This window comes from Peromyscus maniculatus, chromosome 23 (genome assembly GCF_049852395.1).
Source record: "Peromyscus maniculatus bairdii isolate BWxNUB_F1_BW_parent chromosome 23, HU_Pman_BW_mat_3.1, whole genome shotgun sequence".
Lineage (NCBI taxonomy): Eukaryota > Metazoa > Chordata > Mammalia > Rodentia > Cricetidae > Peromyscus > Peromyscus maniculatus.
The window spans coordinates 21244067-21269781 of record NC_134874.1 but is presented as its reverse complement, the minus strand read 5'-3'; the positions used below and the strand labels follow the sequence as shown (position 1 = coordinate 21269781).

The 25715-nt window shown below is 45.3% G+C and overlaps 2 protein-coding genes across 4 annotated transcripts; both read right to left on the bottom strand.

Moving 5' to 3' along the window:
* Positions 1-357: 357 nt before the first annotated feature.
* Positions 358-4602, bottom strand: Mrps17 (mitochondrial ribosomal protein S17). 3 transcript variants are annotated; one of them, XM_006971366.2, is made up of 4 exons: positions 4518-4602; positions 3525-3665; positions 3018-3157; positions 358-738 (listed from the first exon to the last, which is right to left on the bottom strand). In XM_006971366.2, exons 3-4 carry the CDS (start codon positions 3138-3140, stop codon positions 472-474), a joined length of 390 nt encoding a protein of 129 aa, XP_006971428.2. In that variant the 5' UTR covers positions 3141-3157; positions 3525-3665; positions 4518-4602; the 3' UTR covers positions 358-471. The 3 variants fall into 3 exon arrangements, with proteins under 3 accessions (XP_006971428.2, XP_076417455.1, XP_015858183.2); XM_076561340.1 differs by having other exon boundaries at positions 3525-3636; positions 4518-4583; XM_016002697.3 differs by lacking the exon at positions 3525-3665 and having other exon boundaries at positions 4518-4588.
* Positions 4603-10430: 5828 nt separating this feature from the next.
* Positions 10431-25715, bottom strand: Znf713 (zinc finger protein 713). Its single transcript, XM_076560327.1, is given in 7 exon segments — positions 10431-10916; positions 10919-11064; positions 11066-11145; positions 11328-11401; positions 11404-11625; positions 15544-15660; positions 25427-25715. Coding segments are annotated over 7 exon segments (1377 nt in total). The 3' UTR covers positions 10431-10467.

Below are 25715 nucleotides of genomic sequence, written 5' to 3'. Positions count from 1 at the left end.
TTCTCTGGTGTCGCCCTGGCTGTTCTGGAACTCACTCTGTAGACCAGGCTGGCCTCGAACTCACAGAGTTCTTCCTGCCTCTGCCTCCCAGGTGCTGAGACTAAAGGCGTGTGCCACCATGGTTGGGCACCTTATGTGTTCTTATCAAAAGGTTTTCTTCTTTCAAAATAAAGGTACCAAGCCTAAGATTTCTGTGAACAAAAAAACAAGGGCAAAACAAACAAACAAAACAAAGCCTATGTTCTAGGCCAGCGAGCTTGCAAAACAATGCGGCATACTTGGGCATGCAACATAATCTGAAAGTCTGTTCAGTGCCGAGAAATGGAAACACAACACAAACCTCTGGGACCCTGTCAGTACTTGGCTTCATTTGCTTTTACTATTTCATCAACGTCACAAGAGAAACTGGACGGTTACTAATGGAAGCCTGCAGGAGCCACACAGACAGCAATCCCTTTGGCGGCTCCTGTCCTAGGTGGAACAGATCTTGAGTTCTTCCAGAGTCTTGCTTAGGTCAGTGGGTTCGGAATTGAGCGGGCTCTCTAGGTAGGTGGTTCCTGCACAGGGCTTCCCTGTGATGGGGTCGATAACTCGGCCGACTTTGAAAATGATCTCGGCCAGTTCGTGTTTCACGTGCTTGGATCGCGCGACGGGCAGAGCTCTGAGGAGCACGATGTCCCCGACGCTGCACTGCTGGAGGGCGTCGTGAGCGAAGTAGGTTTTCCTCTTGTTGAAGTACTGTGGGGAGAAGGGGAGGAGCCAATCAGTAACTCCCATCTGAGAGAAGGGGAGGAGCCAATCAGTAACTCCCATCTGAGAGAAGGGGAGGAGCCAATCAGTAACTCCCATCTGGGAGAAGGGGAGGAGCCAATCAGTAACTCCCATCTGAGAGAAGGGGAGGAGCCAATCAGTAACTCCCATCTGAGAGAAGGGGAGGAGCCAATCAGTAACTCCCATCTGTGAGCGGGTGGTGCAAAAAGAACACGGAGAGACAATGCACAGGAAACCAGCCAGGGCTTGGCACCGGAAGAAGAAATACATTTGTAAGCTTCCGGCACAATGAATGATTAACTGCTTAACTTTTGGAAATCGGCAATGACTTTCCCGGAGACATTTCTGAGCTGTGGAAGTCCCTCCTTTAAACCTTTAAGTTAAGGTTTAACTGTACCCTGGCTCTAAATCAATGATTATCTGTCTCTATATTGACCCTCCCACTGAGGCCTCCACTCCAGCCTATAAACACACAGCTCTCTCCACTAGCTGGGGAAGTCCCTGAACCACTCCAAGTTCAATATTTTCCACCACAAAAGGAGGCTCTAAAGTTATTAAGACAATTAAACATTATAATGAGGCTGGGTGGTGGTGGTGGTGGTGGTGGTGGTGGCGGTGGCGGCGGTGGCGGTGGCGGCGGCACACGCCTTTAATTCCAGCACTCAGGAGGTAGAGGTAGGTGGATCTCTGTGAGTTCGAGGCCAGCCTGGTCTATAGATTGAGTTCCAGGAAAGGTGCAAAGCTACACAGAGAAACCCTGTCTCGAGAAAAAAACAACAAAAAAACAAAAACAAAAACAAAAAAACAAACAAACAAAAAAAAACAACCAACCAACCAACCAACCAAACAAACAAAAAACCAAAATCAAAACCCCAAAACAAAAAAGGGTTGCCCAGGCTGGTTTTGAATTTGCAATCCTCCTGTTTCTGCTTCTTGAGTGGCTGAGATGACAGCCCTGTGCCACCTGTGATACCGTTCTTGATCTTTCATTATTACGTGTTTATTGCCCTTGTTTTGTATCACAGTACAGGTGTGGAGGTCAGAGGATCACTTACAGGAGTCAGTTCTCTCCTTCTGCAGTGTGGGTCCTGGTCAAAATCAGGTCGTCAGGCCTGGTGGCAAGCGCCTTCGCCTACTGAGCCATCCTGCCCGCCTGTTTTTGACCGTAGATAATGGACAGCATTCTTAACTGCCCGGGAGTCAAACCTGAACACAGAAGCAACCCTTGGCACCTGCCTCTCCCTCCCTATCCATCTAACAAATCTCTCTAGTTCTTCTTCCCGAAGCCTATCTCTCCCTATTCCATTCCCGCCGCTGCCCATTTAGTTCAGGTCCTTATTGTTTCTACACCGAACTTTTGCATTAAAAAAAAAAAAAGTCCCCTTACCCATTCCCTTACTCTGGTCCTTATCTCTATCTTTGTCTCAGTATCTCCTTTTATTTAAAGGATGGAATGAGAACACAGTGGATTGCTGGGTATAATATCGGTGCACACCTCTGGTGAGGAAGGTGGTTCTCTGTGGGTTCAAAGCCAGACTGGTCTGCGTAACGGATTCCAAGAGAGCCAGGGCTACATAGAGACCCTTTCTCGAACAAAACAGAATGACAAACCACACGGGATCCTCCATAGTCCACTTCCACTGCCCTTGGAGTCATTACACTAGGATACCAACCCCTGGCCCCAACTTGTGGAACCACTTGCTTTTTCTGTATGGGGCCATGCCCTGACACGGCAAAAAGTACCATAAACCGGGTGGTATGATGCACGCCTTTAGTCCCAGCACTCGGGAGACAGAGGCAGGAGGATCTCTGTGAGTTCAAGGGATACACAGAGAAACCCTGTCTTGAAAAGCATAACTCCCCCAACCCCTAAAAAAACGAACTACCACGAACTATTCATCATAGTTGGAATGACTTCTTGTCATCTGGTCTAGGAATAAAATCTTACTGGAGGGTCAGCTCTAATGTCTCTTTACTGAGATGTTCTCTTATGGCAATCTGGGAGGAAAGAGTGAAGTGTCTTGTTCTCTGTTCCCATACAGTTTTGCCCAGCAAATGACTACAGAATGAACCTAAATGAACTGTGTGTTCCTGAAATCCTCCAATGAACCAGATTATAGCCACAGCCCAGCAGAGTCTAGATTACTGCAGAGGTAATACTTTTCTCAACAGGGAAATACTTTTCTACTCTGACTCTAGAACACATAACTTATCAATGCCACTTTAAAACAGGTGTTGAGCCTTACCTTTAGCAAGTAGGGATCCAAAACAAGCCTGGTCGCCCTTACTTTAGCAGTTTTTACCATTGCTGTACCAATCACCTTCCCCACGACCCATTTGGCATGGACGGATGAACGGACTAGTGACATTATGGGTCTCTGAGCACCTAAAATTAAATTTAAAAAATTCAAAGCTTAACATTGTTAGGACAGTCTTGCCCCTTCCTCCTCATCCATCTAACAAACCAATGGCTCTGCCTCTTCTCCCTGAAGTCTACATTTCTCCGATGTAGCCCAGGCTAGCCTTGAACTGGGGAAGCCTCCTACATTAGCTTCCCCTGAGTTGGGCTGGAGAGATGGCCTAGCAGCTAAACACTAGCTGCTCTTTCAGAGGACCTGTGTTTAGTTCCCAGCACCCACATGGTGGCTCAAAACCTTTGTGGCACCAGTTCAGGGGATCCTCTGAAATTACACACAGGCTGTTGCCACAACGCTCCATGCTAAACTTTTAATATTCTGATGGTAAGCACTTACCAAGTGTTTGTTTCTTTCTTTCTTTGTGTAGCTCTGGCTGTTCTGGAACTGGCTTTGTAGAATGGGCTGGCCTTGAACTCACAGAGATCCACTTGCCTCTGCCTTCCAAGTCCTAGGATTAAAGGCATGTGCCACCACCACCTGGCAAATCAGGTGACTTTCGTCAGGAGCAGTGCCCATGTTCAGAAATCATTTTTGTTACCTTTCTGGAATAGCCAGGTCAGAGATGCATACAGGTCTTATCTTTAAAGTGTTTACAAAGCAGTAAATGAATCTCACTAACTCTCAGATTCCCCATTCGGAAAGTTAGGAGAAACATGGCTTGCTCACAAGTATTCTGAGGAACTATTAGAGTGTGCAATCACACAAATAAACTGGCCACATTGGAGTCCCTCTCTCCAAATGGGGCAGGAGACAGAGGGGTAAATCAGTAATTCAGGCAACAGCCCCAGTGAGTCTCCAAGCCAATCATCTGGAAAACTCCGCTGCTGCCGCTCACAGATTCTCTACAGACCAAAGCTCCTCTACTTACAGGTGCCTCATAGATCACCTTCTTTACCCACGTTTGTCTTCTTCGTTCTGTAACCATTTACAAACACCACGTCCTTGCCACTTGAACGGTGTCCTTTCTGGGAACCGGTCCCTGCTTTGGGAGTTTCTCTAATAAACTGTGTTGTTTAAAGCGCTCAACTCCCGAGTCTGCGGGATTTATTCCTTGTCGTTAAAGGGGTACGATCTCGAGGTCACAGCACCCATGGCAGCTCGCTGCCTGCCTTTATCACAGCCTGCTACCATACACACAAGGGCTCACAGCCGGGCTAAGCACTGTTAAGACCTCGGCCGGGCCGCCTGCTTCCTGGACAGGGACAAGGAGGCTTTGACTCGGAGCTACTCTGGGAATCAGTGGCTACCGAAACCACCGCGCCTCGAGGAGACTAACAGGAGACGCAGCATTGCTGACCCTGCAAACCCAGACCTGGAGCCCTCGCTCACCTCCGGATTCTACCACTTGGACCCAGGCTGGCGAAGCATGGGGCGCAGCGTGATGCCGTCACACGGCGTGCTAGCCCCGCCCCCGCCCCGCCCCCTCCACACGGCGCCAGTCCTCTAAGCCTTGGGCGGGGCTAAGGGTAAGAGACCCCGCCCAGTCACTTTGAATCAGCTTCTCGGGCGGAAGTCTCCCGCGTTAGGAGTGTTCTGCTTATACTGTCCCTACAGGCATTGCGACGTGTGCGCAAGAGGTTCCTGCCTTTTCTTAGTACATGTTGTTTCCTGCTCTTCTGATTTTCTTAGGAATGGTTGGACATGTCGTCAAATGAAAGGACCTTGCATTCGTCAGACATAGAAACAACTTTTCTTCTTCTTTTTTTGGTTTTTCGAGAAAGGGTTTCTCTGTGTAGCTTTGCGCCTTTCCTGGAACTCGCTTGGTAGCCCAGGCTGGCCTCGAACTCACAGAGATACTCCTGGCTCTGCTGATCCGAGTGCTGGGATTAAAGGCATGCGCCACCACCGCCCGGCTTCTTTTTTTAGACAGTCTCACACTGCACACCTGGCTAGCCTCTCCTCCTCATCCTCTTTTTTTTTTTTTTTTTTGAAACAGGGTTTCTCTGTATAGCCCTGGCTGTCCTGGAACTCGCTCTGTAATCCAAGGGATTCGCCTGCCTCTGATCCCAAGTGTTGAAATTAAAGGCATGCACCACCACTGCCTGGCCCAAAATAATTTCTAATGTTTTGTTGCACAGTGTAACATTTGTGTAGATCAAAGTAGCAGATACAGGGGATTTTGAATGTTTTTAAGGCAAAGATGTAGTAAATGGATGGGTATGCAATTACCCTGATAAAACTGTATGCGTGTTCTGCAATGTCACACTGTATCTCTTAAATAAGTATAATATGCATGTCAAGATTTTCAAGTTAATATTAAAAGGTGGGCATGGTGGCACATGGCTGTAATCTCAGTATTCAAAGGCCGATAAGGACTGCAGTGAATTTGAGGCCAGTCTGGGCTACATAGTGACAGCTGGCCTCAGATACACACAAACATATATACATACACAGGGCTGAGGATGCAATTCAGTTGATAATATTTACCTATTCTGCTCAAAGCCCTGCCTTGGATCCCAGCATTACATAAACATCGTGCACTGTTACATACAATCTCAGCACTCAGGAAGCGAAGCCAGGAGGATCAGGAGTTCAAGATCATCCTTGGCTATATGCTGAGTTTAAAACCAGGCTAGGCTGCCAGACTTTTTCATAAGCAAGCAAGCAAACAAATAAATAAATAGCTCTGGAAGATGAAAGGGAGTCAGGTGTGAGAATATGCCTTTTGTGCCACTCCTAAAGGACTCAGGTGATTTCTTGCAGGTTTCCTGATAAAGCTTTCTCAAAAAGAAGACTAGGGATATATTAGGCAAATTGTGAAGAGGAACAACCTATTGGAAAAGCCTGTTTGAGGGTCAAATAGGGACAATCTTGACTACTGAGCTATCTTTACACCTGGTGTTGGAAGACTTGAAAAATAAAAACTCATCCAAAACACAGAGCTAGAAGTGTGGCTAAATGGCCGGGGGCTTTTCTAGCATGCACCATGGTCTGGAAACAATCCCCACTATTACAGTAACAACAATAAAACAAGGCATCAATCTGTCCAACCCATTTATTTCTTGGCAAACATTTATGGAACACATATTCCCAGAATCTGTGATAGGCATTGTAGGGAAAGGACAAATAAAAGGGGAGCCTCACCCACAAAAGGGCCACAGTCTAATGGAAAAGTATTCTAGCAGTCGTGAGCCAAGGAATACCACAAAGTCACTGTAAGGGTAGCAGCGCACAGCCTTGCTCCAGGGAAAGGTTTTCCCCAATATAACAACTCTGCCCTGGCAGGGGAGGGTTTCCCCAGTGAAGTAGTTACAGTTCTGTCCAGGTGCCCCGGAGTGCAGCAACTCTGCTCCCCTATGGGAAGGTTTCCCCAGGGAAAAGTGTTACAGTTCTGCTCCACTCTACTTCGTTCAGCCCAGGCTTCATCTCTGCTCCAGGGAAAGAAGGTCTCGCCCAAGTATCATTCAAGAGATTTATTGGGAGGGAAGAATCCAGGAGAGTGGCTGCCTCTGCAAGGGTGGAAAGAGGCAGCAGAGTACTGAACAGGGACAGGGCTTACATAGGGCTTCCTAGGGGCGGAGTTTTTCCAAGGTGGAGATTTTCAGGGCGGGAATTGGCAGATTTCAATTGGACAATTGTCAATTGGACAAGCTCAGATTGGCTAGATTTCATACTCATGGATTGGTTGGTTTTCTGCTTAGGGATTAGCTGGCTTTCCTGCTTGGGGATTGATTGGTTGGTTTTGTGCTCAGTTGGTTAGGGGCAGATTTGGCTCTAGTTTCAGGGCCAGAGTATGCTTCTTTCACGAGCCATTTTTAGCTTTTTGGCTCTCGTTTCAGGACCAGGGTGTGTTTCTTCCACTGGCTCTGGTTCCAGGACCAAAGTATGTTTCTTTGGTTTCAGGGAGTGTTTCTTTGGCTGGCCCTTTCCCCCTACAGTCATTCTCTCTCTCTCTCTCTCTCTCTCTCTCTCTCTCTCTCTCTCTCTCTCTCTCTCTCTCTCTCTCTCTCTCTCTCTCTCTCTCTCTCTCTCTCGTTTTTCCAGACAGGGTTTCTCTGTGTAGCTTTGTGCCTTTCCTGGAACTCCCTCTGTAGACCTGGCTGGCCTTGAACTCACAGAGATCCGCCTGGCTCTGCCTCCCAAGTGCTGAGATTAAAGGTGTGCGCCACCACTGCCCGGCCATGGTGTCTCTTAACAGCCATAGAAACCCTAGAACAGGTGGTAAGGTGGTTCCCACAGGAGGTGTCCCAAACCAACCTGAAATAGCTCTGGTTGGGACTCCAAAGAAAGAAGCATTAAATTCCAGGGCAAATTAGTACAAAGTTCTTATGAGAATTTCCACCTCATCAGTGCAAATGGTATGAGAAGAGGGGGTGTTCTATTTAGTTTTGTCCAGTTAAGGGTGTGTGTGTGTGTGTGTGTGTGTGTGTGTGTGTGTGTGTGTGTGTGTGTGTGTGTGTATGGAGCTCACATAAGGAATTTGGGCTCACATTAGGAATCAGTTTCTTTCGTTTTTTTGGACAATCTAACACTTCTGTTGGTGCTTGGGAGTGTTCAAGGCCATGGCTTAGATTCAAGGTTACTAGGAAAACATCAAGGCTAGCTCAGTTAGTCGTCAAGGCACGCTATGATTTCTTTTTGTGTCAGCACATAGAAGAAAGTAGGAGGAACCGGAGGACCCTATGGAGGGACATGGGATGTGGCGAGGACATCTGAAGCAGGAAGGAGGTCGTGTAGAGGGGCAATGGAGTGTAAAATGGTGAACAAGAATCGGGCACTTGGTCAGAACCAAAGCTATGTAGGGACTGGTCTCTCTGAGATAGCATTTCTTGTCCTCTATATGATGGGGAGCCTTTGAACATACGAGCAATTTTGCAGGTAGCGCGCACGGGTGTATGTGTGTGTGTGTGTGTGTGTGTGTGTGTGTGTGTGTGTGTGTGTGTTTCTGAGGCAAGGTTTAACTATGTATCCTAAGCTGTCCTCACACTCACAGGGATCTTACTGTCTCCACCTCTGCAGTGTCTGGCTTACAGGTAGGAGCTACCATGCCCTGCTGGTTATTGTAAATTTTAAAATGCATTCTTATATAATTTATTGTATTTTATGTGCATTGGTATTTTGCCTACATGTCTGTCTGTGTGAGGGTGTCAGAAGCCCTGGAAGTGGAGATACAGACAGTTGTGAGCTTCCATGTAGGTGCTGGGGATTGAACCTGGGTCTTCTGGGAGAGCAATCAGTGCTCTTAACAGCTGAGCCATCTCTCTAGCACTTAAAATGTTTGTTTGTTGTTAGTTTCTTTCTTTCTTTTCTTTTTTTTTTTTTTTTTTTTTTTTTTTTGGTTTTTCGAGACAGGGTTTCTCTGCGTAGCTTTGCGCCTTTCCTGGAGCTCACTTGGTAGCCCAGGCTGGCCTCGAACTCACAGAGATCCGCCTGGCTCTGCCTCCCGAGTGCTGGGATTAAAGGCGTGCGCCACCACCGCCCAGCTTCTTCCTTTCTTTTCTTTTCTTTCTTTTTTCTTTCTTTTTTTTTTTTGATTTTTTGAGAAAGGGTTTCTCTGTGTAGTCCTGGCTGTCCTGGAACTTGTTCTGTAGACAGAGATCTGCCTGCCTTTGTCCCCTCAGTGCCAGAATTAAAGACATGTGCCACCATGTCTGGCTTAAAATATATTTTTATCTTGCAAGGAAGGAGAACAAGTTTTAATTAGTACAGCAAACTATTAAGTTCCATAGATAATATTTATTAGGCCAGGCTAAAAATCCTATGTCCTCCAGCCATCCCACTCTTGGGCATCCCACCCAAGGAATGTTGATTCATACCATAAAGATACATGCTCAGCTATGTTCATAGAAGCACTATTTATAATAGCCTGGAAACAACCTAGATGCCCATCAACGGAAGAATGGATGAAAAAAATGTGGTACATATACACAATGGAGTACTACTCAGCAGAGAAAAACAATGAAAGCATGAAATTTGCAGGCAAATGGATGGAAATAGAAAAAATCATCCTGAGTGAGGTAACCCAAACCCAGAAAGACAGTCATGGTATGTACTCACTCATAAGTGGATTCTAGATACAAAATAAAGAACAATCAGACCACAACCCATAGAACCATGGAGGCTATATATATAGCATGGAGGTCCCTAGGACAGCTGTGGCTTATAATAAATTTCGGTTTTACTCAATTATTAAAAAAAATAGCCAAATGAATGGAAACACATGAACTATGAACCAAAGGCTGAGGGGCCCCCAGCTGGATCAGGCCCTCTGAATAGGTGAGACAGTTGATTGGCTTGATCAGTTTGGGAGGCAACTAGGCAGTGGGACCAAGTCCTGTGCTCATTGCATGAGTTGGCTGTTTGAAACCTGGAGCTTATGCAGGGACACTTGGCTCAGTCTGGAAGGAGGGGACTGGACCTGCCTGGACTGAGTCTACCAGGTTGATCTCAGTCCTCGGGGGAGGCTTTGCCCTGGAGGAGGTGGGAATGGGGGGTGGGCTGGGGGTAAGGGGAGGGTGTGGGAGGGGGGAGAACAGGGGAACCCGTGGCTGATATGTAGAACTGAATGGTATTGTAAAATAAAATAAAAGGAAAAAAAATCCTATGTCCTTTAAAAAAGTATTAAGACTAACTATAGAAAAAAACTGTAAATAAAGCACAAAATGACTAAAGTTTGAGAAATATTACTCTTTCTGTTTATTCTATTTTATGCAACTGGTTATATTACAACATTGACTTGTTTAATCAATATTCATATAATTAAACAATATTATAGAATAAATCCACAGGTTAGTAATTATAGGTTATTGTAGGTCATTAGATTTTTTTTAGATGTATTAGATTATTAGATTTTTGTGGGTTTTTTTCCCATTTCATTTTTAAAAATAGGGTCTCAAGTAGCCCATAATGGCCTTGAACTCCATTCATAGTGGGGGGTAACCTTGAATCTCTAATCTTTTCTGCCACACCGAGTGCTAGGATCACAAAGAAAACAGCAACAATAATAACAGCAAACCTGTCGTGCTAGAATTGAAGGCATGTCACCACACTCCCTTTATTTGGGTTTTACATTAGATTTAGAATATAGCCCAATATATTTTTGTTTATAAAATTAATAACGTTCACTATTTATAAGATCTCCTGGGAATGTTTTAATGAACTGACTTCAGCTACAAATTTGATTTCTCTGCAGTAAAAGCTCACTTGGAAACTTTCTTTCCCCCCAGGAATAATTTGGTAGTAAATGGAAAGAAGGAATTGAAATTTTTTCCACATCCGTGAGTTCATTCCCCGCCCCCCCCCCGCCCCCCATGAGTTATGTGCTACGAGGGGGTGGACTTCACTTGGAAGCTTTCTCACGTTTATAGTCACATAACTTCTCACGGCTGTGGATTCTCCTGGGCTGGTTAAGGTGAGCACTCTAGCTGAAGGCTTTCCCACATTCATGACACTTACAGGGCTTCTCTCCCGTGTGTTGATTAAGATGCATTCGCTGGCTGAAGGCTTTTCCACAGACGCGGCATTCATAAGGTCTCTCTCCACTGTGAAGTCTGTGATGCTCAGTGAGCGATGTGATGCGGCTGAAAGCTTCACCACACTGCCTACACTTGTAGGGCTTCTCCCCCGTGTGGATTCTCAGGTGCTGGGTAAAGGATGAATGCGGATGGAAGGTGTTCCCACATATGTTACAAATGAAAGGTTTTCCCCCTGTATGGATCCACCGATGTTGAATGAGGTGTATCCTCTGCCTGAATCCTCTCCTGCATTCGTCACACTTACAGGGTTTTTTCCCGTAAGAGCTATCTGAGGTTGGTTATGAGTTAAAGTTCGCTGGAAGGTCTTTCCACATTCACCGTGTTTCTCTCTGAGAAGAATACAACTAGTAAGAAAAGCATGCTGACGGAAGATTTCCCCGCACTCATCATATTCATAGGCATTCTCTTACATCATGTCCTTGATAATAAATAAAATCTGAGTGCTCTTTGTTGCTGTTTCCTCATGTGTCATTGTAGAGAGGCTTTCCCCCTGCACATGCATCACATGCATGCAATCCTGGGGGAGGCCAGAAGAGAACAGTGAGTCCCCTGGGAATGTGAGCCACCTTGCAGGTGCTGAGAATTGAACCCAGGTCCTCTGCAAGAGCAGCCCATGCTCTTAACCACTGAGCCATATCTCTAGCCGGTAGAGAGGCTTTTTAACCGGAGGGATTCTCTAATGCATAATAAGGTTAGAATTCAGATTATGGTTTTCCTCAAACTTCTTACACGCCATGCTTCTTGTGTACTTTTTTGGTGGGTGAAGGATACTTGTTCCAAGTGCTTCTGCTGCTTTTCGTGGTTCAGTTCTAACTGATAATCAAAATCCCAGAGTCCTCCTAAGATGGAGAACCAGAAGGTGCCTCCTGTTAGTCTCTCCATTATGACCTCACGGAGCTGGTTTTCATCTGACATGTTCTGCTTGAGAGTTGTCTTTTTCACTTCCAGTCTGTCCACCTTGTCTAAAAGAAATTCAGAATGTACAAATCGTTTTTAAACCCTTTCCAACATTATGTTTTAAAAAGGAAACTTGACATACAGAATTACAGAGAAGCCTGGCGATAATATGATGAACATTTTAAAATGGGCACATAGGACAGTAGAAAGACTATGAAAGGAGACAGGAATCAGAGAGCATGGGGACATTTAAAACAGGTATGGCCGGGCAGCGGTGTCGCACACCTTTAATCCCAGCACTCGGGAGGCAGAGCCAGGAGGATCTCTGTGAGTTCCAGGCCAGCCTGGGCTACAGAGTGAGATCCAGAACAGGCACCAAAACTACACAGAGAAACCCTGTCTCGAAAAACCAAAAAGAAAAAAAAAATAATTTATTATGTATATAGTGTTCTGTCTGTATGTATCCTTGCAGGCCAGAAGAGGGCACCAGATCTCATTACAGATGGCTGTGAGCCATTATGTGGTTGCTGGGAATTGAACTCAGGACCTCTGGAAGAGCAGCACCTAACTGCTGAGCTATCTCTCCAGCCCCTTGACTTTTTTTTTTTTTTTTTTTTTTTTAATATAATTGGGTCACAGGCCACTGCACGTGTGTGGAGATCAGGAGTTATTTTTGCCTTCTACTGGGTGGGTTTTCAAGTTTCACAGTGATAACTTTTACCCATTGCTGTGGATATCACTCTATATAAATAAAACACTGATGGCCAGTGACCAGGCAGGAAGTATAGATGGGACAAAGAGAGAGGAGAATGGGGAAAACAGGAAGAAGGAGGAGAGACACTGCAGCCACCCCCAGGTCAAGCAGCATGTAAAGATGCCGGTAAGCCACCAGTCACGTGGCAAGGTATAAATTTATAGAAATGGGTTAATTTAAGATAAAAGAACAGTTAGCAAGAAGCCTACCACGGTCATACAGTTTGTAAGCAATATAAGTCTCTGTGTTTACTTGGTTGGGTCTGAGCGGCTGTGGGACTGGCGGGTGACAAAGATTTGTCCTGACTGTGGGTAAGGCAGGAAAACTCTAGCTACAAATGGCGCCCAATGGCTCGAGTTTCCACCTTAAACCTGAGAATATTTAATAACCAATTCTAAAAAGAGCCAAAACCAGTTTCCTGCTTCTTGTCTGATACGGACAGCTAGATACCACAAAACGCAGGTTTGAACACTGGCGGGTTCCTGGCGTGTGCGTTTGACCGGCAGTATGGCGGGAATGAGGCCTCTGCCAGCAGCACATTACGCAGCTGTGTGGTAGATTTAGTCTTTACTAGTATTTAAAAAAAAAAAAAAATTAAGGGGTTGGGGATTTAGCTCAGTGTTAGAGCACTTGCCTAGCAAGCGCAAGGTCCTGGGTTTGGTCCTCAGCCCTGAAATAATAATAATTAAAAAAAAAAAAAGGTTTCTGGGCTACACGCTACTTTGATAAAAGCTTAGACCCACTATTTCTGAGACTTGATGACTCACAGAGCTGGCAGAAAACGTACCACTGCCAAGTTGGGAAGCTGAAGTGGGCGGAGCCAGCAGCCACACCACCGTTTCAGTCTTAGAATGGTGCAGTTTAAACCAATAAGCTCAGGGTAATATAAAAAATAAGCCACGTAAAGATGACTACCACACAGAGAATCTGGATTATGTTCTATTTGATATTCGTAACTGAAGAAAAACATTTGATTCCAAAAGCTGTTCAGTTATGCCAAAATATATATTTTAAAGGTACCTTGACTTCAAAATTTGGATATAAGGATATGTTACTTTGGAAAAGAGGTTCTGCTTTTGTTTCCACAGAAAGCCAGAGGCTATGGATTTGTTCCAGATTAAGATACATCAGGTTTGACCAGCCAAGACCCCCTGAAAGATCTCCAATGACACCATGGCCCAGATTATCCAACATCCAGAACGGTTTCAAGGCAACTGGCTCCCACAATACAGCCTCAAGGACTACCCCATAGGCCTAAAATTTTCTTTGCGTCCCCATAAGATACAGCGCCCCCCTTCTTGCTGCCTCTGGTTCCCTTTTTTAAATTTATTTATTACATCTCGATGAGTGTTTGCCTGCATGTATGTATGTGCACCATGTGGCATGCCTGGTGCCCACGGATGTCAAATGAAGACAAATGGGGCTCGAGTTACAGAGGGTTGTGAACCATCCTAAGGGTGATAGGAACAGAACGTGGGTCCTCGCTAAGAGCAACTGCTAAACCATCTCTCTAGCCCCAGAATAAAATAATATATAAATATTTGCGGAGGAGTGAGGTTTCAGATATCTCTGTGCAATCCTGGCTGTCCTAAAACTCACTTTGTAGACCAGGCTGGCCTGGAACTCAGAGATCTGCCTGCCTCTGCCTGCAGAGTCCTGGGATTAAAGGCGGGCGTCACCACTGCCCAGCTAAAATGATTTTTTTTTTTTATTGCTTTGGTTGTTTGATACAATGATCTCACTTTGTAGCTCTGGCTGGCCTGGAACTTGCTATGTAGACCAGGCTGCCCTCCAGTTCACAGAGATCCACCTGCCTCTGTCTCCTGAATGCTAAAATTAAAGGTGTGCACCATCATGTCTGGCCAGAATAAAATTATTTAAAGAAAATGTAACCCAGTGTCTGGCAAACAGTAGTTACATGTTTGTCCAAATAAGCACACTGCACTGTGGGTGGAATACCAGCAACAGGCAGCTAAATTAAATATTACTGTTATAACTATTTGATCAAGAAATCTCACATTTCAGAGAAGACACCATAACCAAGCATGCTGGCACACACCTGCAAATCCCAGTGCTTGGGAGGCTGGGGGTGGAAGAGTGTGAGTTTTAGGCTATCCTGACTTACACAGTAAGTTCAAGGCTAACCTGAACTCAAGGTCAAGGGACCCTATTTAAAAACTGAAAAAAAAAGAAGAATGCATAAGTTACTAAGTTTAGGTTTTGAAATATTTAATTAAGCGATAGCATGATATTGTCAAAAAAATATAATGGAAGAATCTGTAAGAAGGTAAGGCTCGAACTAGTGGAATGGGAAGATGAAATGGAAGTGCCACTTAAAAGTAAGAGCTAAGCATTGAATCCGGAGGAGAATGAGGAGGAAGAGTCTGTGATGGAGCAGAGACCCTAAGACAAGCTAGAAGACCAATGGAAGACAACTTCAAGACTGTCAAGTCTACAGCATCCAGCCCAACAGCACACGACTGACGTCAGCCACTGGCTTTGAGGGAAAGGACATTAGTAAGACTCTAGTAACTTGAGCAGCTCAGGAACGGCAGGAATCCTTGAGGGAAGCCAAGGAGTTCAGGAACGAGGCTCCGGGCTATAACTCTAAATATAAAGACTTAGATAATGAGAGGGAAAAGAAAAATGAAAAGAAAGTAAAATAGAGAAATTTTTGATATGAGAAGAAACGATTGAAAGAATACTGAAAGGAAGGGCGGGAGAGATGGCTCCAGGGTGGCGAGCACTGGCTGCTCTCACAGAGGACCCAGGTTCCATTCCCAGCTCCCCCATAGTGGCTCACACAACATTATGTAACTCCAGTCCCGGGAATCTGAGGCTCTCTTCTGATCTCCTCCGGCACTACATGTACTTGGTGCACAGACAGATGCAGGGCAACATCTGTACACATAATATATGATGGAGGTGCAGGGAAGAATACTAAAAGGAGATATAAAGAAAATACAGAGAAAACGCTAGGGGGCGATCTGTAACAGTGTTTGCAGAAGTTCAAACTTACACATCCAGGTTATCATTTTTCATAATAAATGGATATTTTCTATTCAATCGGGGGGAAGAAAAAAACAAGACAGCCATTTCTACTTTGTATAAAAGATACAATGTGAGTGGAAAGGTAAATGTTTTAAATATTTTTTTCCATTTCATAAAAACAGCGCTTCACCGAATACTTGACAAGGAGCTGTTTCTTCCACTTGGTCCTGCTTTTCGCCTGGAAAAGCATCCAGCTGGCTGCCCCTTTCCAGTGTCCGCCGCACCTCTTGTTCCAACTGAGTGATCACTTCTGGCTTATAAAGCTGGTGCCCTGGTTGTGGGGGAAAATGCAGTTCTTACATGTTAATAGGGAATAAAAGTCTTTTCCGGGACCACTTCCAAATCAGGCATGCCGGCTCGTTCATACCCATTATCCCAGCGCTCGGGAGGCTGAGGCAAAAGGTTGCCATGAGTTTGATGCTCGGCTGGGATATAGAGTGAGACCTTGTCTTGGAAAAGGAAAAAAAAAAATCCAATCTCAACGAAGTCAGAGCCCCCCCCCCCCCCGAAAAGAACAGCAGACAAATGTCCACCTCCAAAACTGGCCAGTATTCTTCTGTAAGGCCTAAACTGTATTCACAAAGGTTTTCATGCCTCCTACAACCGAAGGCAATACACTCATTTGAATGGGCTCTGCTGTCCCAACAACTCCAAGCTTACCCAGTGCGACCAGATTCCTATAGTTCTCCAGCATCAGTTTCGTTAGAGATTCCTGCTAGGCGGTGGTGGCGCACGCCTTTAATCCCAGCACTCGGGAGGCAGAGACAGGCGGATCTCTGTGATTTCGAGGCCAGCCTGGGCTAAAAAGCAAGTTCCAGGAAAGGAGCAAAGCTACACAGAGAAACCTTGTCTCGAAAAACCAAAAAAAAAAAAAAAAAAAAAAAGAGAGATTCCTCTGAGTCAGGGTCAGCTGTGCCCATTCTTCTCTGGTGAAGTTCACAGCCACATCCTGGAATGTCAGTAACTCCTGGAACACCAAGCACACTCCTTGCTCTCACCTCATCATTATTATTATTATTATTATTATTATTATTATTAATTTTACTTCCCAGCCGCAGTTTCCCCTCCCGCCTCTCCTCCCGGTCCCTCCCCCATGCTCACAAATAATTTGATAGCCATTTTTTTTTAAAGTGAAGGGCATTTTTTAAAAAGTTATTCCAAATTATTTGACTGGTTTTCGTAGAAACACTATCTAGGGGCACTTACATCTCATCAGCTGACACAATACTTAATTACATTGTAGAATTGTAACAATAGGCTCAAACAGGTTTTGGAAGATTCCTTTCCTTGGTGTGTGTGTGTGTGTGCATGTTCATATGTGTTCAGGTATACATACGCTCATGATGCATGCCACTGGATGTATGGCAGTTTCCTCCAAACTGACACCTTCCCCCCAGGAGGGAGGGAGAGGCTCCTGAGACTCAGGAGGTAAACCAACCATCATGAGACTAGGAGATGAGAAACATGGAAGCGGTTCTAAGGCCCCTCCCCCGCTATAAAGAGGAGTAAACAACCCTTGGGGGCGGGGCACCTCTAATCACTCAAAGCGCAGAGAGTTGTTCTTGGATGGTTGCGCTCCCTGCAAGCTGTCCAGAGAGATGCGGAACTGCATCCTTGGTTGCTGGGGTGGACTCTCTGGGGACAGCTGCTTTTGGGTCCTCCTCACTCCTTATAAGTAACCCCTCATCTGGACTCCTATTAGCAAGCCCAATAAAAACTCATTGGTTCACGAGGGTGGACATCAGTACAGTTGTGACTTTGGGCTGTCATGGCTTTCCTTTAGATACGCGTGTGTGTGTGTGTGTGTGTGTGTGTGTGTGTGTGTGTGTGTGTGTGATCTCCCCAGGAAGTCTGTCACATAATAAAGGTCAGAGGACAACTTCATATTGTTTCTCAGGCATTTATATTTTTATTTTCTGTCCATCGGTGTTCTGCCTGTCTGTATGTCTGTGGGAGGGTGTCAGATCTGATGGAACAGCAATGACACAGCTGTCAGCTGCTGTGTGGGCGCTGGGAATTGAACCCAGGTCCTCTGGAAGAGCAGCCAGTGCTCATAACCGCTGAACCATCTCTCCAGCCCCCACTTTTTCCTCTTGAGACAGGGTCCCTCACTAGCCCTGGAACTTCCTAGTAGACTAGACTGGCTGCCCATGAGCCCCAGGGATCATCTTTTTTTTTTTTTGGTTTTTCGAGACAAGGTTTCTCTGTGTAGCTTTGCGCCTTCCCTGGAACTCACTCTGTAGCCCAGGCTGGCCTCGAACTCACAGAGATCCGCCTGGCTCTGCCTCCCGAGTGCTGGGATTAAAGGCGTGCGCCACCACCGCTCGCCAGGATTAGGCCATGTTTGTTTTTTTAACCTGGGTTCTGGGGCTCAAACTCAGTCCTCATGCTTGTAAGGCAGGCAGTTTACTGACTGAGACATCATCCCAGTCATTATACAATAGATATTTTCCCCCAACACTGGGAATCGAACCCAGGACCTTGTATATGCTAGCCAAGCATTCTTTCCCAGCTTTACAGTAGATTCTGCTTCCTGTGTATGGGTGTTTTCCCTGCAGGTATATCTGTGTGCCATGTGTGTGCGGTGCCTACGGAGGCCAGAAGATGGCATTGGATCTTTGGGGACTAGAGTTACAGACATTAGCTGGCATGTAGGTGCTGGGAATTGAACCTCGGTCTTCTGTAAGAACAAGTGCTCTTTGTTTGGGTGGGAGCCCTACCTCAACCCCTGGCACCCTGGCATCCCTATACTCAAAGAGTCTGACTGAGCCAGGCAGTGGTGGCGCACGCCTTTAATCCCAGCACTGTGAGTTCGAGGCCAGCCTGGGCTACCAAGTGAGTTACAGAAAAGGCGCAAAGCTACACAGAGAACCCTGTCTCGAAAAAACCAAAAACAACAACAACAACAACAACAACAACAACAAAGAGTCTGTTCTGGTGGAAGAGCCACCTCAACTCCCCTCCCTATTTCTTTTCCCAAACCGGCCCGCCCCTTCAAAGCCCGCCAAACACAGCTCCTCCCCCAGAGAGGTTCAAGACCACTCCCACAGGGTATATAAGCTGCATCCCAGGAACCAGACAGGTGTTTCTTCCCTGTCTCCTCTCCGAGGGGCTGAGAATCACCCAGAACACTGTACCCATTAGACCTGGGCTTTTCCAATTTAGTCTGATTTGGTTTAATTTGGATTGCTGCGTTGGCAGAGAGCCCTTCAGGGTGCAAAGACTTTATCACTCTTAATGGCCGAGCAATTCTCCCTACAATAAAAGCATTTTAGAGGAGAGGAAACTGAATTTACCTGGCACCCTCTAATCTGCAATCCATTATTCATTTCTTCCTTCTTCATTTTCTCCTGGGCAAGCAAAGCATTATGGGAGAGTATAATGGGGAGAAAGGAAACTCATTGTTAATATATGACATCAAAGCTGAATTTAAACCTTGGAACATCCTGCTACAGCAGACAATATACAGAGAAGCCCTCAAAGATACACTCTTAAAAGGCAGACAACTGCAACATCAGTTTTTTGTTTCTGTTTTTGTTTTTTTTTTTTACTTTTTTTTTCTTTAAAAATTACTTATTTTCACAAAGATCTGCCTGGCTCTGCCTCCTGAGTGCTGGGATTAAAGGCGTGCGCCACCACCGCCCGGCTGGTCTACAGAGATCCAGGAAAGGTGCAAAGCTACACAGAGAAACCCTGTCTTGAAAAACCAAAAAAAAAAATTATTTTATTTTATATATACATGAGTGTTTTGCCTGCCTGTATGGATGTGCACTGTATATGTGCCTGGTGACCTTATATCCACTGAAACTTGTAGCTGTAGATCATTGTGAACCGCCATGTGGATGCTGGGAACCAAACCCAGGTCCTCTGCAAGAGCAACAAGTGTTCTTAACTGCTAAGCCACCTCTCCACCTCTGTTACTGTCAATTTGAGGCAGGGTCCCTAACGTAGCACAGCGTGGCTTCAAACTACTGTGTCATCAAGGATAACCTTGATCTGATTCTCCTGTCATCAGACATGCCTGGCTCATCCTTGCTTGGAACTGTCATGGGGTAACTGTCTGCAGGATTTTTCACTGTGTTACAAACGTGTATAATTGTATCATTCGGCAAGTGTCATGGTTTTCAGCCTGTTTATACACTTGGGGAAATTAGAAAGGATATCAAGGCTCACTCAGCTTTTGCTTTCAGCGATTTTTACTTAATTGGTGTGCTCTGGGCCTGGGAAACAGTGTCTTAAGTTGTTAAAGTCTCCAAGTGATTCTAAGTACAAACTTGAACTTCTGAGACAGTGTGGCGCAGACAGCATTGTTAAGCCGCCCCCCTTTTTAAAAAGATTTATTTATTTATTTATTTATTTATTTATTTATTTATTTATTTATTTATTATGTATACAGAGTGTTCTGCCTGCTTGTGTCCCTGCAGGCCAGAAGAGGGCATCAGATCTCATTTCAGGTGGTTGTGAGCCACCACATGTTGCTGGGAATTGAACTCAGGTCCTCTGGAAGAGCTGCCAATGCTCTTAACTACTGAGCCACCTCTCCAGCCCTTTTGAGGGCCTTTTTGGTTGCTTAGTTTTCTTGAGACAGGATTTCTCTGCAATTCTGACTGTCCTGGAACTTGCTCTATAGACCAGGCTGGCCTCAAACTCAGAGATCCACCCCCACCCCCACCCCCGCGGGGAATTAAAGGCCTGCACCACCACCACCTGGCTAGTTTCATTTTTTGAAATGAATCTCACTACACAACACAAGTTAGCCTTAAACTAACAATCCTCCTTCCTCAGCCCCACCCCCAAGCGTGGGGATGATAGACATGAGAAGCCACAGCTATACAAGTAATTGTGTTCAATTCTTTTCTTTCTGACACTGGTGGAGGTCAGCCCCGGGGCCTTGAGCACGTCATGCAAGGACTCTATCATTAAACGACACCCCAAGCCTCTTATTTGTATTCTTTATCCTTACACAGGCTAAGTCCACCTCAGAAGGTATACTCTGGTGATGTGTTCCTCCTCCACTCTCAGTGACTATTCCATACAGATGGCTACATGCCTGTCACTTTTCAGAACATCCACTTTCCTGTTCAGTATCTACACTGTTTCCCACCACAATCACTATACCTATGATTCCTACGCTATAATGTCCTCAGAGTTTCCCAACACAGCCCCTCCCATCAATGCATTAGGACCAGAAACTTCAGTTCTTGGCAGTCTTTGCAAGCTCCATCATCGGGTGGGGCATTATAGAAATCAGACACTGTGAGATGATGAGAGAGAGCAGGCATTCACCGACACTGCCGCAACCATCTCTGTTTCCAGGAGCTCTTAGAGTCTTAGCATGTTTAGGATGGAGATGTACAGGCCTCTGAAGATGGCTATTACTTCCCATGAATCTAAAGCCATCATTCACTTATGTAGGAATTTTTTTTTGCTATGATAGTCTAAATTGTCTTTGGGCAGAGATCCTAGAAAATACAGTTTTCAGACTGGGCACCCAGAATGAGAGGTACCAGAGAAAGTGGAAGGAATTCAGAAGCCTTGGTCAGTTCTGATCTATGGAGTCCACCAAGAACAGTATGAGCTATTCATTAAGACAGTGCACAGCAAGCCAGATACGGTGGCCCATGCCTTTAGTCCCACACTTGAGAGGCAGAGGCAGGTGGATCTCTGAGTTCAAGATCAGCTTGGTCTACAGAGCAAGTTCCAGGGCTGTACAGAGAAATCCTGTTTGTTTGTTTGAAAAACAAAACAAAAGAGTTTCTCTGTGTAGCCCTACCTGTCCTGAAATTCACTGGCCTCAAACTCAGAGATCCACTGTCTCTGCCTCCCAAATGTTGGGATTAAAGGCGTGCGTCACCACTGCCCAGCCTACATTCTTTAAAATAAAAAGTCCTTAAATTGCTCTTCATCTCTATCCCCTTTCCCCCATCTCTCTCTTTTTATGAGACAGGGTCTCACTCTGTAGGCTGGCTTTGAACTCTTGGTTATCCTCCTGCCTCGGCACTCCCTAGAATGGGAACAACAGGGATGAGAAACTGCCATTCTCAGGCTTTTAGAGGTTTGGTTCACATATTTTAAAAACCAGAGGGTTGCTGGACCTAGTTAGGGTGCATGCCTTTAATCCCAGCACAGGCAAGCAGATCTGTATGAATTTTGAGGCCAGCCTATAGTGATCTCTAGGCCAGCTTGGTCTACAGACCAGTTCCCCTAAAAGAAAAAAGAAACAAAAAAAACCCAGAGGGCTATAAATGTTATCAACTAGGAGAAACTTAGTCTCTCAGTCTTTTCACTCCATGTTCCCAGAACAGAGAACAAAGTGCCCTTGCCTAATTAACTGAAAGTCTTTAGAAAGATTAGATTTTCTTTTTCTTTAGAAAGGGGCGGGAGGAACCAGGGCTGGGGCTGTAGTTCCATTGGTAGAGCACTTACCTAGTATTCATGAAGTCCTGAGATCATTCCATAGCACTTAATAAACTGGCTCGGTAGCAAAGACCTATAATTGTAGCATTCAGGAGGTAGAGGCAGGAGGATTCGGGGAGTAAGGTCATCCATTGTTACACAGTGAGCTGGAGTCCAGCCTGGGAAACCTAGGATTCTGCCTCAAAAATGGAGGAGGAGGAAGAAGGGAGGGGAGGAAGCAGGCATTTCAACAGCAGAGTGAAATGTACTGATTTGCTAATTATTACCAAAGAACAGTCTTTGTCTGCTCACAAAGACACCCTGAAAAATAGCTCTCAAACAGCCAGTGATGGAGATGAAGATGCCGTTTCTTTTATTAAAAAGTTTTTTAATCAGCATATATTAATTATAAACAATAATGGATTTCATTATGGCATTTTCATGAAACTCCTCCCTCAAGGAAAGCATTTCTGTAAAGCATTTTTCTTTTTTCTTTCTTTCTTTCTTTTTTTTTTTTGGTTTTTCAAGCATTTTTCTTTGTAAAGAACTGTTTCAATAGAACAGGCCCATTAGATAAGGAAGCCATTCACTCTGCCTGAGACATGACACCAATCTTAAAATTTTACAGCCAATTCACCAAGGGGCAGACCTTTCTGGGTTAATAGAAAAGCACTTTAGGAGCTGGGCATCGTGGCGCATATTTATAATCTCAGCACTCCCAGGAGGCAGAGGTAGGTGGATCTCGATGAGTTCGAAACCACCCTGGTCTACACAAGCAAGTTTTAGGCCAACTAGGGCTACATAGTGAGATTCTGTCTGAAAAAAGAAATACCTTAGACTGGGCAGTGGTGGCTCACGCCTTTAATCCCAGTGTTCGGGAGGCAGAGCCAGGCGGATCTCTGTGAGTTTGAGGCCAGCCTGGGCTACAGAGTGAGTTCCAGGATAGGCGCAAAGTTACAAAGGGAAACCTTGTCTCCAAGAAAAAAAAAAGTACCTTCTGGGCCAGCAGGGTAAAGGAGTATGCTGCTCAGGTTGAGGCCTTCAGTTTGATCCTGACTTCTGTAAGTTGTCCTCTGATTTCCACACATACCCCACAAAGTAAATAAATAAATAACATAAAAAAAACTTTAGGAATGAGGCTCTTACTTTACCACATGTAAGATATCAAAAAGAGCCTGACAAAAATGAATGAAAATGTCCTTACGTTTCAAACCCAATGATCTCAAAGCCAAATGTGATACCCAAAACTACATTCATCCAGGCTGGAGAAAAGGTTCATTGGTTAACCAGCACTGGCTGCTCTTGCAGAGGACTTGGGTTCAGGTCTTACCACCCAGACCATGGGGTACAATTCAAGGTGAGCCAGAGATATTTAGTAAAATCCTGTACCCATCCACTGACACTGTTGTGGCTGGAGAGAAGGCTTAGCAGTTAGGAATGCTTAATGCTCTTTCAGAGGACCTGGATTTGGTTTTGGTCCCTAGTATCCATAATGGGCTACTCACAATCACCTGTGTAATTCTGGCTCCCGGAGTTCCAGCATCCTCTTCTGGCCTTTGAGGGCACGTGCACTCATATGTGCATATCCCCACATAGATATACACATAGACATACAATTTAAGAATAACATTCAGGGGTCTCACTGGGTAGCTCAGGCTGGCCTCAAACTCACAGAGATCCAACTGTCTTTGTCTCCTACAGATTGGGAGTAAAGGCGTGCACCATGCCAGGCTAAGTAAGTTTCTTTGTTACAGCTCTTCAAAGGTTTTGTATCAGGTAGGGAGCATGCTGATCTATATTGTATGTAATGTTTCCCAAATCCATTTAATTTTAAAAACATTTTTACGGTATTTTTATGTTAAAAATTTTATTTATTAGTGTGTGTGTGTGTGTGTGTGTGTGTGTGTGTGTGTGTGTGTGTGTCTGTGTGTGTGTGTGTGTACATGCCATGGTATACTGGAGTCAGTACTCTCCTTACACATTTACATGGGTTCCAGCGATTGAACTTAGGGCAAGCACTTTATTTTTGGAGCCATCTCATCAGCCCAAGTATTTCCATACTGTTTTTTTTTTTTCCCCAAGACAGGGTTTCTTTGTGTAGCTTTGCGCCTTTCCTGGAACTCATTTGGTAGCCCAGGCTGGCCTCGAACTCACAGAGATCCACCTGCCTCTGCCTCCTGAGTGCTGGGATTAAAGGCGTGCGCCACCACTGCCCGGCTTCCATACTGTTCTTGTAAGAGCGTAAATCTGAAAAGATTTTGACATCGTAGACCTGGTGAGACACCTCTTTTACATTTTCCTTGTTCAGGAATCACTTTCCCCCTTCACTCTGACTGTCTAGTGACTCATCTTCCCATCTCACCGATGTGTGAGGTTAAGTTTCATGACGGCGGCAGGAACTACGTCTGCTTACTCACTGTTCTATTTTCTTTCTTTTGTTTTATTCTTTCTTCTTCCTCTTCCTCTCCTCCTCCTCCTCCTTTCTTCTTTTTGGTTTTTAGTGACAGGGTTTCTTTGTGTAGCCCTGGCTATCCTAAGACCAGCTCTGTAGACCAGGCTGGCCTCAAACTCACAGAGATCCAGATCCATCTGCCTCTGCCTTCCAAGAGCTGGGATTAAAGGTACTCACCACCACTACCCAGCCACTGTTCTGTTTCAATGCCCAGTGGCTGGTAATAAATACTAGCTAGTAGTTTTAGTTTCTGTTTATATTTTTTTATTTGTTTTAAAATTTTATTTGTTTATTTGAGGCAGAATCTCATGTAACCCAGGCTGGCTACAGTGATAGAGAAATGCCAGATACACTGTGTATCTAACAGCAAGACATTGACATAAATTATAATTCAATGAGGCAATGTACCAGTGAACCACTAACTTGGTCTAGCAAGTGCTCCAGTTCTACATGTAATTACCAGTGATGGAAGGGTTTATTATGATTTATATTAGACTTATCTCAAACACACAATATAATGTATTTCAGAAAAAAAATGAGAGCGGCATCAGTTTTCTACACGGTGTATACAGATGTTATTTATTTATTTTTATTATGTTTGTTTTCTGAGGCAGGACCTCAGGTCCAGCTGGCTTCAAGTGTATCATTAACTGTCATCTGATACAGAAATGTCGCACAGCATGGTAGCGATACTGGTTAGGTAGTTAGCAAGGCGCTTCGCTAGGGTTGATCTGAGCCCCGTGGTGGCGCAGTCCGGTTAATTCCAGCATTCAGAGAAGTTGCAAGAAGACTGCAAATTCAAGACCAACCTGAGCAACTTGAATCCTACTTCAAAATTTAAAATATAATAGGGGGGAAAAAAGCTGAGATACAGCTCTTTGTGGTAGAGCAGCTGGCTGCCTTGCATGCTGGAAGCTCTGGGTTCAATCCCCACCACCCCAAACAAACATAAACAAAAGATCTATTTAATAAAGGTTAAACCAACCAACCACGGTCACTTAAGACAACAGATACAGAGGCAGAAAGCACAGAGTCAGTCAGCCGTGGTGGAGAGACTGGGGAGCGATTCCAGGTCCCTTCTAGGAACATCATCCAGAAAATATGGGGAAAAAGTTTCTAATAATGGGATAGGGAAGACTTTACATGTGAAAGACCCAAGTCCCCAGGGTGACACCAGGGTAGGAATGTCTTGGAGAGGGGCTCGGCGGGCCACCCGGAACAGTGCGCAAGGAGTCCTCTCGGCACTCAACGGTCTCCAAAGACAAAGGGCCCTGGGGCGGCTCCGCCCTGTGACGCCGCCGCCACCCCCTGCCTGGACCCGGGAGGGAGAAGGTGCTGATGATGCTGACGATCCTTGACGTTGGAGCCAATGACGCCTGGTGACTGGGTCCCTGGGGCTGGACCAGCTCTGCCGGCCCCTGGCCTTTCCACTGCCGGGACAAAAGGCTACCGCGCTTCTGGCTTCGGATCTTGAGCGCGCATGCGCCAAGGTGTCTGGCCAT

What these genes read in the sequence shown, in the direction of transcription:
- Mrps17 (XM_006971366.2), bottom strand. Translation starts at nt 3,140, where the DNA reads ATGTCACTAGTCCGTTCATCCGTCCATGCCAAATGGGTCGTGGGGAAG. An exon ending in TGGATCCCTACTTGCTAAAG is followed by an intron (nt 739 to 3,017) that starts GTAAGGCTCAAC and finishes TTCTCCCCACAG; the next exon opens with TACTTCAACAAGAGGAAAAC.